The sequence below is a fragment of the Carassius gibelio genome, chromosome B11 (genome assembly GCF_023724105.1).
Source record: "Carassius gibelio isolate Cgi1373 ecotype wild population from Czech Republic chromosome B11, carGib1.2-hapl.c, whole genome shotgun sequence".
Classification (NCBI taxonomy): Eukaryota; Metazoa; Chordata; class Actinopteri; order Cypriniformes; family Cyprinidae; genus Carassius; species Carassius gibelio.
The window spans coordinates 7,863,957-7,875,935 of record NC_068406.1 but is presented as its reverse complement, the minus strand read 5'-3'; the positions used below and the strand labels follow the sequence as shown (position 1 = coordinate 7,875,935).

The following is an 11,979-nucleotide window of genomic DNA, read 5'->3' as shown; positions in this document are numbered from 1 at the left end:
AAAATGTTGTGCTTTTATGTATTTGAGAATTGTGTTATCTTAGCAATGTGCTAAAGCAAAATTCTACAGAAATCAATAGTGAGTCAAATCTGTTAAGGAGAGCTATTTGTCAGATTATCGTTTATGCCATGATAGTATGCTTCTTAGAAACTAGCTGCCTAAATAGACAGCAAGGCAGTACACTAGGGTTTGGAATAGAGTCGCAGCACTGTTCTCTTACTTGATCCAGTGTAGTCTGTGACACCGAGTAGTCAACTATCCCCAGCTCCTCATAATTATTCGACAGAAGCTCAAAGACACAAGCGAGTGAACAGGCTTGTGATGGCAGCTGGTACTGGAGAACATTCTGGTGTCTCTCCTTCAGCTGGATGCCCGGGAAGGAGCTCTGGATGAAGGCGTCCACCGGACATGGTTCTGTAGATGGGCTGGACAAACGGAGGATTATTGTGTAACCGTCTCCGAACCTAGAAGAAAAAGACAAAAAGGATGCAAATGAAAACATATTTAGTATCACATATTAGGGCTTGAATAGTATTATATAACAGTTTTGCAGAATACAGTATTTTTTCTGCTAAAATGCATTATACTGTACAACCAGAGCACTTTGTTCCTAATTTTTCATCCTATAAGGCAATTTAAGCTCTCATTTTTTAATATCCATAGAGTGCAACCGCTGGATCCCAGAAGTTAAATATCCCATTCATTTTCTCCACATGGGAACTGATTTTGAATGATTAAAGCTTTTGCAGAGAAATCTCCTAAACTTAGAGGAAAAAGGCAAAAGACCCAAAAGTACACTCCTATTAGGCAGACAGTTTGCCTTACCCACTTTAATATCTGCATATTTAGCAATACAAGTCCAATATTGTTGACAAACACACAATCTGGTTAGCTTCTCTTGTAGGTCTTTATACGGTACAAACCATATTTTCTATCGCCCCACACTAACCCTACACATAAACCTACCCATCACAGGAAACTTTCTCAATTTTTTTCTTTCTTTTTAACATTACTGTTAAAATTCACAATCTCTGTATCTGACTTTATTTTTATCTGACTACAAAGATTACTGTTTTTAAAAAAGTATGTGATATACAGAGTATACTGAACCGCATGAAGTTAGTGTTACCTGTTCTTCAGGTGCTGAACTGAACCCAGACACTGGAACCTGCCGTTCACCATGATGGCCATTCGGGTGCACAGAGCCTCACACTCTTCCATACTGCAAAGACAGCAGAACCACCAATTCAGCCACACACAGAGGCTTTATACCTTATATTTATCACAATTTTATTAGAGAACAAAATGTTGCATCAGTCACTGTACATATCAGTCAGATGGTCTTTCCTGGCCTGAGTGGGCAGATCCCAGTCTAAGGGATCCATGTATGAAACTAGAAGTGTCCTCTACCTGTGGGAGGTGAGAACGACGGATCGTCCCTCTTTGATCACATTTAGGATGCAGTTCCAGAGGAAGCGCTTGGCCTTTGGGTCCATCCCAGTTGTTGGCTCATCCTGAAAATCACAGATGAGAGTGGAGATAGACAGTTTACAGCCACATAATACAGGACCAAATAATATTTAGTAAAACTACTTCACAAGTGTGATAGTAGAAACATACCAGGAAGATGACAGGCGCAGCTCCAATGAGGGAAATGGCGGTGGACAGTTTGCGCTTGTTTCCTCCGCTGTAGCCCCCAGCCTCTCGCTCAGCATACTGACTCAGACCAAGCTTCTGCACTCCCCACTGTGCCACCTACAGGACAGGCATTAAAAAACACTTCAAGTAACTAGTCCTTACAGGATTTTTGCAGGATTTTTTTCTGATTTTTGTGGCCTACAGTTTTTTAGTGGCTTTTCTCAAAAGCTGTATTTTAAAATGTTGAAATGTTAAATAAAAAACAAAGAAGCAAACAAAAAAAGCCTTCTTCACACTTCCCGTGTCTCTGGCTTCGTAACTTACGTAACTAACATTAACTTTACCCTGCGTTGACGTAATTTCTGATATTTGTGAAAAAGGCTCATTAGCTGAGGCATGTTCTTTCTATTTACTCTTGCTATCAGGAACTATTTTTTAGCTGAAAGACAGCATTTAATAAACTTACATACATTTTAAAAAAGATATTTTTTATTTTGTGGTAACCATTTTATAAAAGCTTTGCGTTGTGCCCTTCAGCCGTGATTTATTAAAAAATAGGCACATTTAGGTAGATTGGGCGTGCATTTCCTAAAAAAATAAAAAGTAATCCACTGTGTCGGCTCAGATGTCAGGAGTAAATGATGACTGCTATGTTCATTATTACATCCAACAACAGAACACCTCAATCGCTTGGGAGACATTTCTGTCTACACCTGCTCAGGCATTGAAACAGTAGTGGACTGATGACAGCTCACTCAGGGCTGGTCCAAGGTAAGAGGTAAGGGAAGATTTATAGGCAGTTCTGACTGGTTTTTAACTGGTTGATAATAAAAAAAAAATTCACTCAGAGTGTTGGAGAGCATAAGCGATTTACAGTGTGATGATGCACAGGCACAAACAGAAGTTTAACGATTGATTCAAAGTGGGCTTCGGCTGAATGCATGTTTCCATGACATTAGATGACATGTCTAGGCCCAAATTCTGCTTGAAATCTGAAGCAATCTTGAAAAATTGCAATCTCTGAATTATTTTGAGTTTGTTTGATTTAGCGTTACATTCAGCGATCGCAGAATCACTAAATCCTGGAGGGACTGAGTAACTTCAGTCTTTGTGGCCCAAACACCAGAGCGATATCAAAGAACTAGCGAAGAGAAATGTTGACTATATAGACAACTTACAATGGCTGCGTCTGGGCCAGAAAACTGTGCTTGAACATAACGCAATATCTATGGCATTTAGAACAGGTCTCACAGCCCTACTTACCAAATGATGTGGAGCCAACTATGGAATTAAACTATATATATATATACTAGAAAATGAGATGAGGTGTCCACCCAAGAAGAAATTTAGAAGAGTTTGTTTCTAGATCAGAGCAGATCTGGAGAAATGTAACACTACATCGCATCCTCGCCAAAGGATCCTCTGCAGTGAATGGGTGCCATCAGAAAGAGAGTCTAGGTATATTTAAGATTAAGTATTTAATGTGTCGTGACAGATTGCTGTAGTGCCTCTGTACAAGCGTCATGTGAACTAATCACATCTTCCTCTTTACTAGTTATAGCACTAAATAAACATGAATGAACATCAGAAGGTATCTTGTTTCAATCATGGAAAATATATCAAGTACATTAAAATTTTTTGGTTGATTCCTTTAAAGGAACAGGTTGTAGGACCTGCCACTAGAGGGCGCACTATTAAAACAATAACAATTGCGTGGTTTGATGACGCTAAGGAGGAGCATGGAATGATGGGATTTGGTGTCTTCTACCCAACCGCTGACGACCATCAATCAGACGGAAAGATAAATCATGGATTTAACGCGAGTTCAACGATTTGCGCGAGTAGATTACATACAAAGTCAATGCAAAGATGCAATCAGACTATGGATCAGACGCGTCCTCGTGCGGGTCTAGAGACGCGATGCCCCGCGTTTTGCGTCTATGCCCCATAATACTAATCTTGTTGATCGTTATAATAGCATACGTTTTCTGTAAAGATACGAATCAAAATAACTCACCTGTCGAGTAAATCACAAGCGTGATCGGCATCTCTTTCTAGTTGAAGTTTGTCACTAAACTACTTCCGCCTTTGTGACACTGTTGTCATGTGGTTTCTACATCAGTAAAGGCGGTAATAAAGGGTAACTAACGTCATTGACAGGCGACTGCACTGCCCCGCGTCACTTTTTAAAATGTGAATTTTCTCATGATTTACAAGTAGTTGAAAACATTAGAGATATTGTTAGTAACCAGCTGGACAAAATATGTAACACCAGCCTAGTGGTTTTTGGATATTTTACTCCAAATATCTTACAAATTGTACCTTTAAGTCCTGAGGGTCTATTTGAAACAAGCTAGGAATTTAGTATTAAAAGCATACTTGATATTTAGTATGATGTGCTTAGACTGCATTTTAATATAATAATAATAAACCATGATAATATTTTTGAAGCATCCTGTACCTTTGCAACATGAGCCTCAGGCACTCCTCTGAGGCGTGCGTAGAACTCTAGGTGCTCTCGTCCCGTCAGCAGGTCACTGATGGCATCAAACTGGGGACAGTAGCCCATCAGCTGATGAACCTTCTGCATTTCTGTAAGAACGCTGAATAAAACAAATGCTTGGTAATGTTAGGATGTTGGGATTAGTTGCCAGGATGTAGTAATAGTAATTAATTAGAAAATATTGCTATGATGTGTATCACATATTTTTGCATGACTAGGGTCTAACCTGTGGTTGCTAAGAAATGCTTCTCCGTAAGTGATGTGGGTGTCTCCTGTTAGCATGCGAAAGGTTGAGGTTTTCCCAGCTCCGTTAACACCAAGAAGCCCAAAACACTGCAATGGGAAAACAAAGAAATACTTAGCGCTAGTATGTATTTCCAAGAGAGGTCTGTGATATGCATCTCTGGTTACCTCTCCCCGAGGAATGCCCAAGCAAAGCCGGTTCACAGCTGGCTTCCTGCCTGCCTGGTATACCTACAGACACCAAAAGTCAGGTTTAACCCTTGAGTAGATAACGTTTTACAGCTGTTTGTGTGGTATTTGGTGTACCTTGCTAAGGTCTTTGAGGATGAGAACGTCTCCCACAGCTCTACCACTCTTCACACGATCTCGCTCTCTCGCCACATCCTCATCCTCCGTGCCCAGGGGGGGCAGCACAAAGCCAGACCATCGGCTGAAGGGAAAATATGTATTTATTTATTAGGAACAACTACACAGCTGTATGTATGTTAATGTATTCGATATCACAATTCAAGCATACAAATGTACCTCAAATTAACAAAGAATTTATACTGCAGGAGAACAGTGAAGATGAAAAACACAATTCCTTCCATCGCCATTGCAAACAGGTTCTTCCCGACAAAATCCCAGGATAAAGGATCCAGATTCTGTTTGGTTCCTGTTGTAATCCAAAAACAGGGTACATGACAATTTAAATCTCACAGTTGCCCATGCCTACTGCAGAACTATTCGTTTATCAGTGACAGAGCTCTTCGTAAAATTACCCAGCCGCTGAAACGCATCTGCCATGGCTTGGTTCTTGGCCATGTCAATGAGACCTCGGCCCAGACAGAAGTGAGGGAAGATCAGAAAGACCTTCTTCAGGATCCTGTTAACCTCGTTCAAATGCTGAGTACAACATAAAAATAAAATAGATTTTATTTCTTACATTTGACTTTTTTTTTGTTATTTACCGGACTATAAATCGCAGTTCTTTTCATAGTTTGACTGGTCCTGCGACTCATAGTCAGGCGCGACTTATTTATCAAAATTAATTTGACATGAACCGAGAGAAATGAACCAATAGAAAACATTACCGTCTCCAGCCGTGAGAGGGCGCTCTGTGATACTCAGTTCTCCTGTAGTCTACACTGAAGACATAGAGCGCCCTCTCGCGGCTGTAGACGGTAATGTTTTCTCTTGGTTCTTGGTTCCAAATAAATGCGACCTATAGTCCAGTGCGACTTATATATGTTTTTTTTCCTCGTCATGACGTATTTTTGGACTGATGCGACTTATACTCAGGTGCGACTTATAGTCAGAAAAATACAGTATTCAAGCTTTTTTATTGAATGCTATTTTTGTTTTTTTACATTCTGTGAAGCAAAATAGCTGTAAACTATCATTCTTTTTGTAAATTCTGTTAATTTTTTTTTTTTTAACTAAGGATGTGGAGCCAGGAACAGGATGCACATGGGTTAATCATGGTAAGCAGTTGGTGTGGTCTGCATCCCTCACCTCGTCAATAAAGAGCTCCAGGACAAAGGTGGCAACGCTGCCATTGATGCCGATAAAGAGGTTGATGGAGGTGAGGACCACGTAGGCAGTGCTAGGGACGGAGAAGATGAAGGAGGCTGGGTACATGAGTGGAGTGATAGACCAGCTGCAACAGACACAAACAAAGTGGTGGATCAACATGGTTGACCAAGGAGGTTTAGACGGTTAAGCAGGACCATGCTGGGGACCACCGAAACAAAACAAGGAAGGTTAGTAAATGCACTAATGTGCTGAAGAGTCATTAACTGAACCAGTAAATCTCCAGTGATGTAATCATTTCTCACCCATACAGCAAGAGTAAGAGCACCAGTGCAGGCAGATTCTTCTCAGATACATATGACTCCTGCTGGAAGCTGATGAAGATGAAGACCACCATAGTGGCTGGTACAGTATAGTTCAGCTGCAAACGCAAGAAACACTAAATCAGTTTTAATCACCATTTTAAGCTATTTCTCAGCCACATCAAACCTGCAGAACTGACCATGTCCCATACGTAGTTGGTGGTCCAGTACAGGATGGGCTTCACTCCGCTGACAAACTGGAGGTGTTTTGATTTACTCACCCGTTCCTCAATAAGGAACAGGACGAAGCTGGCAGGAACAAATGACATGGCGAAAATAACACAAATGGACACCAGAACGTCCACTGAGGTGGTCATCCTGCAGAGACCAGAGAGAAAGAAAAGCATTGACAGATTTTTCACTAAACAATTATTTCCAATTTTCCAAGACCTCGATTAAATACTTTCTTTAATCACTCAGATGTTAAATTGGTGTAGACAGTGCATGCAAGTCAGACTACAACAGTAGAAATATATTCTTGATCTCACATACAATTCTCGCATTTTGCCCCCTAGTTAAACATTGCATATGCATACGATCAGAATTCTATACAGCTCCTAAACTATTTTCCATTGGAAACAAATGAGCTCTGGTCTGTCGTTGTTGGAGATGTGAAAAGGCAATGGCAGCTTTAGTGGATTTCTCTCAGCAGACACTGATTACATACAGGGCCATCTCTGTCAGCTGCTCCTTGGTGAGGTTGAGCGGGTGATTGTAGGCTGTCATTCCATATTTACGTCTTTCCATGTCAGGTGGCAGGTTGGCACGAAGGAGACCATTGTTCATGATATTCACGAATGATGCCATGGCATGCCATCCTTTATTATTAAACCAGACCTGAGAGAGAGAACATATCACAGCCAAATGAAGAGATCAGGAGCTTGAGCTTGAGAGGTCACTCACATGTGTCTTACTCACCTTCACGTTATTTTGGCTGGTGAGTCCCGCAAGGACATCTGGTAGTCTGTGAAGGAGCTGATCTAAAGAGCCATTCTGCAAAAGATACGTATACGTATTGTCTATGACAATGTTGTTTTTACGATGGGCAACCTGACAATAATCAAGCGTGTCACTGCCTTTGCATGAACCTAACAAAAAAAAACACCTTGAGAGTGCACACTTTAACTGTGTGAAATAAATTTAAGACACAATATTGTCTATCATTAAAAAAACACTATATATTTTTTAAATTCATATCATTATTTATGCAATTTTAAAATTAATTGCAGTGTAAATACATTTATGCCACCTTTGAGTTGCATTCTGTCAGTCTGTACAAATACATCTAGATGCCACTTCAGATGCCACTTCTGTGTCACCAAATTGATTTTATTGGTAACAGTCCTATAGTGTCGTCTTATTGTAACTGAATTTATTGATTAAATGTAAGAATTTTATATGAAAGATGATGCAAATATCACCCCTTAATAGAAAAATGCATTAACCACTGCACAGAATATGAAGAACCAGCCAAAAAGCGAGGTGGCATACCTCTACAATGTTGTAGCGTCTCCTGATAGCCAAAACAGACTCCTCCAGGTAATGTGGCTCATCCACAGCTTGAGAGCTTTTTGCTCCGAGAGAGAAACCTCCATATCTGCGACAGGTAAGCAGAACTGATATGAACACTGAATTGAAAGGAAATTAAATATTGAATGTTTGGATTTCCGATGGCAATCAGCTCACCTAAATTCATTTACCCATTTTTTCGTCTTCAAACTGTGTGTGAGAGAGAGAAAATACACATCTCTGCTGTCAAAACAGATATTTTTATTTTATTACTGAGCGTTTTAAGAAATAAATGAAAGAGGAACCTTTTCTTCAGAATCTGGGGATATGTTTTGATGAGGTAGTCAGAAATGTTGCGACCAGTCAGATTTTGCAGGAAATCACCTGTCATTGATTTCATCTACATTGGGAAAAGGTGGTAGTTTTAGTACAAAAACAAAAACACAAAAATAATAAAAAAAAACAGCTAAAATTATTCCATTTAAATCTGTGTTTTTAACTTATATTTTCAAGATTCATTTATTAAACATTTCTCTTTTTTCTCTTGGTTTCTAAGTTCTTTTTCTCAAATGTGTTTTTTACTGTGCAGACCAATAAATGTAAAAGTCAAATCATTATAATAATAATTATTATTATTATTAACAATGACGGTATATTTCTGGGAACACAACATACAGCACATGAAGTTACACTCATTCAAAGGTTTGGGGTCAGAAAGAATATTATTTAAGAATTAATACTTTTATTCAGATATTTAATGAATTACATTTATCAAAGTGAAATTGTAAAAAAAAAATCAACATTGTTACAAAATATTATTTTAAATGAATTCTGTTCTCTTTCTATTCATATAATACAGTACTGTGCAAAAAGTATTTTCACCAACAAAAAATGGTTTTAAGTCAGTTATTTCTGTCTTTTGCTGTAGTGTGTCAGTAGGAAATATCCATTTACATTTACAATTTTTTTTTTATAATTATAACAGTCCAGTGGGATTTCTGTTTGCACAAGGAGTCTGACAACAGCCAGTGCTCCACACAGAGATCTGATCTTATTATCATCCAGTCTAAAAATCTTCTTTTAAAAACAACAAGTTAAATGTTACAGACCCACAACGTTTGAGTGTATTGTATATTATGAATGAACACAAGGATGGAGGACAGACCTGAGGAGGGGGGATTCCCCCTGCCCCCTCCGGACAGTCCGGCAGCATCCTGCGGATATCCTCGGTGCTGCACTCGCAGTCAGGGGACGGCTTCTCTACAGTCCAGTTGCCTTTTTGAAAGAGTTGCCACATACTGAAGGGAATCTGGGGCCGGACAAACTTTATTTCACCTTCCTCTGAACACTCAGTGTCTCTGAAAAAGCACACAATTAAACATCACAATACACTGATTAAATAGTTGGGCTACACTATTAATCCAATGAAATTAATCGTGATTGTCTTATGCATTTAGTAAGTGAAGCCGGTTCTGTGATTAGCAGTAAATCACCTGCTTTCAGGTGGAGCAGCATGTCCTACACAGAGCCGTAGTTCTCTGACAAGCAAAATTGCGTTCATAATCACAGACGATATAATCATAGGATTATGAAATCGACCAAATACTTTGCAATTATGACAGCTGTTTGCTTATTCTTCTCAGTGAACTACAGCTCTGTGTAGTAAATGCTGATCCATCTGAGAGCCCATGAAAATACCACATTTAATAACGGCATATTTGGATTTTCAGCATGAGAGCGGCCTCTGGCCTTTGGATGGAGATTTACTGCTGATCACAGAACTGTGCTTCACTGAAACATACGCATGACAATTGCAGCTTCTGCCTGATCGCAATTTATTGCCTTTGAGATTTAATTTTGTTTAATTGTGCAGCCCTATTAAACAGGCTAGTTTATTTGCTTATGACAGGGATCCTACCCGCTCGGCTCCATACATCTGGTCCCAAACCCAGGTGGGTTCAGCAGGGCGTCCAGGAGGTTCTGTATGGCTGGATTCTGTGGGGCATCATTGCTTTATGGGAAAGAGAAAATAAGCGATCTGAAGGTGACAGCAGGATTTTTCTTGAATTTTTTCTCACCATCCCTGAATGTGTACCTGAAGAAGGTGAACTGCTCTCCGTACATCCATGGCTGGAGCTCCAGGGGTGGATATTTCCCAAAGGGTGGGACAATGAGACTGAAGAGCAGAGCGATAAGGACAAACACCGCAGGAAGAACAATCTGCAAACACACATTGTCTTCATAAAAAAATAGACCATTGTTTGATAATGTTTTTGAAAGAAATCTCTTATGCTTAACAAAGCTACATTTATTTAATCAAAAATACAATAAAAACAATAATATTGTGACATTTTACTCCAGTCTTTAGTGTCACATGATCCAAGAACAGCATTCATTTAAAAATTTTCGTAACATTCGAAATGTCTTTACTATCAATTTTGAGCAATTTACTTGTAGTTAATTTCATTATTATTGAAAAAGAAAACTTTGTTTTTGAACGGTAGTGTATTTGACATTATATACTTTTATATACATTACATACTTTTGTTAAATTGAAATTATAATATATATATATATATATATATATAAATACATTTAAATACATTTCTTTCTGATGACTCAATATGTACTGATCAAAATAATTAAAATTGTTGTTGACAGATTTAAGCCGATAACTATTTGCGTGGTTTGGCATGTTTTAAATTCTATACTATTTTGTCTAAATAAATGATAAAAATCAAAAACATCGTCTTAAATACCATAATTTCGGAATTTAGGATTAAAATTTTTTGTATATTTACATTTAAGACTTTTTTTATTTATCTTTTAAAAGATATGCATTAAGTGACAGCAAAGGTAATTAAATATTCAACAGCCATCAGAAAGTGGCCTCAAAAAACTCGGAAGACAAGGAACAAAATGCTGAATATTACTATAACCTTACATATTACTTCTAAGTGCCAAATTACTTAGAATTAACTGCTGTCAAAGCAGACAATATATATATATATATATATATATATATATATATATATATTTTTTTTTTTTTTTTTTTTTTTTTTCATTTGTAATAACCTGTACTATTGAATAATGCACTATAATACCAAGAACATGTATATGGTTAATGCAATAAGACACACACACACACACACACACACACACACACACATACTTATTAGTTGATAATTTCAAAAAGATCATAGTAACTGATCTATCAGTTCTGTGTACCTGAGCAAGAATGCCTCTGCGACTGCGAAGGGCATACTTCAGTCTTTTGGTGAAAAGCGCTCGAAGCTGCTGACATGTGAGGAAGCAGCCTGTTAGAGGAGCATTGCCCCCCTGACCGTCCCCACTCAGCGGTTCTGTCTCCCGGGCCTCTGTGTGCCAGAGAAAGAGCTTCTGGTTAATGACATCTCATTACAGCTGTTCTGACCTGCGGTGCTACTGTCAACAATGACTACATTCAGTTTTGTTTTATACCTCTCCTGATTGGCTGTTTTCGTCCTGCCAGCGAAGCAGAGAGAAGAGCAAAAAATAAATAAATAAAATCTTCTTTTAAATTCCTTACAAAACCACACCTCACACTTCGGATCTTTTTTCGCCATTCATGATTTCAATTGAAATCACTGTTTCAGTGCGTCCCAACTTGCATAATATCCTTTCTAAACATGATTTATCCCATTTCATCTTCTTTTATTGAACATACACCTACACAAATATGCTACTATTGCATATTGTTATGGGATGCAGGGATCAGCTGCATAAAACATAGCCACTGCGTTAAAACTATGTCAAAACTGTCTTAAGAAATATGCTGTTGTTATATGTTTTCCTTTTTGGATTCAAATTAGACCAGTCTATTTTTATTTTTTATCTTTTGATCCCTAACCTAATCGAAGCTTCTTTTTTTTTGCAACCGGGCAGAGATTTAATCTCATTGGCTCAGTGGGCATAAAATGAATTTGTTTACCCGTGTCTCTGTCCACAGACGGCGCCCCCTGGTGGACTGGAGACGCTGCTGGCTCCTCAGGGTCTGCATCTACACCCGTCTCCTCAGCCACACGCAAAAAGATCTAACATATACAAGCAAAGTTAAATATTACAGTCTAGAAAAGCCCCTTCTGCCTCCACATGGCGAGAAGACAGCCATTAGGATAAACACTTTCTACTTAGTACTGGTTTATTATTAGCTAATGTTAGAACCTACAAAGG

The 11,979-nt window shown here is 38.6% G+C and overlaps 1 protein-coding gene across 2 annotated transcripts in view; it reads right to left on the bottom strand.

Moving 5' to 3' along the window:
• abca7 (ATP-binding cassette, sub-family A (ABC1), member 7) overlaps nt 1-11,979 on the bottom strand; it is a 28,442-nt gene that overhangs the window by 2,269 nt on the left and 14,194 nt on the right. The window contains exons 25-48 of one of the 2 annotated variants that reach the window (XM_052569232.1): nt 11,738-11,840; nt 11,248-11,271; nt 10,996-11,144; nt 9,863-9,987; nt 9,686-9,778; nt 8,933-9,125; nt 8,073-8,167; nt 7,945-7,977; nt 7,750-7,855; nt 7,177-7,251; nt 6,926-7,095; nt 6,399-6,576; nt 6,202-6,317; nt 5,879-6,023; nt 5,146-5,269; nt 4,910-5,039; nt 4,691-4,814; nt 4,553-4,615; nt 4,368-4,474; nt 4,100-4,241; nt 1,621-1,755; nt 1,411-1,514; nt 1,130-1,222; nt 221-464 (exon numbers count right to left, since the gene is read on the bottom strand). In XM_052569232.1, coding sequence (XP_052425192.1) covers nt 221-464; nt 1,130-1,222; nt 1,411-1,514; nt 1,621-1,755; nt 4,100-4,241; nt 4,368-4,474; nt 4,553-4,615; nt 4,691-4,814; nt 4,910-5,039; nt 5,146-5,269; nt 5,879-6,023; nt 6,202-6,317; nt 6,399-6,576; nt 6,926-7,095; nt 7,177-7,251; nt 7,750-7,855; nt 7,945-7,977; nt 8,073-8,167; nt 8,933-9,125; nt 9,686-9,778; nt 9,863-9,987; nt 10,996-11,144; nt 11,248-11,271; nt 11,738-11,840 — 2,871 coding nt within the window. The remainder of the gene's footprint in view (nt 1-220; nt 465-1,129; nt 1,223-1,410; nt 1,515-1,620; nt 1,756-4,099; nt 4,242-4,367; nt 4,475-4,552; nt 4,616-4,690; nt 4,815-4,909; nt 5,040-5,145; nt 5,270-5,878; nt 6,024-6,201; nt 6,318-6,398; nt 6,577-6,925; nt 7,096-7,176; nt 7,252-7,749; nt 7,856-7,944; nt 7,978-8,072; nt 8,168-8,932; nt 9,126-9,685; nt 9,779-9,862; nt 9,988-10,995; nt 11,145-11,247; nt 11,272-11,737; nt 11,841-11,979) is intronic. The other variant, XM_052569234.1, reaches the window with a different exon arrangement.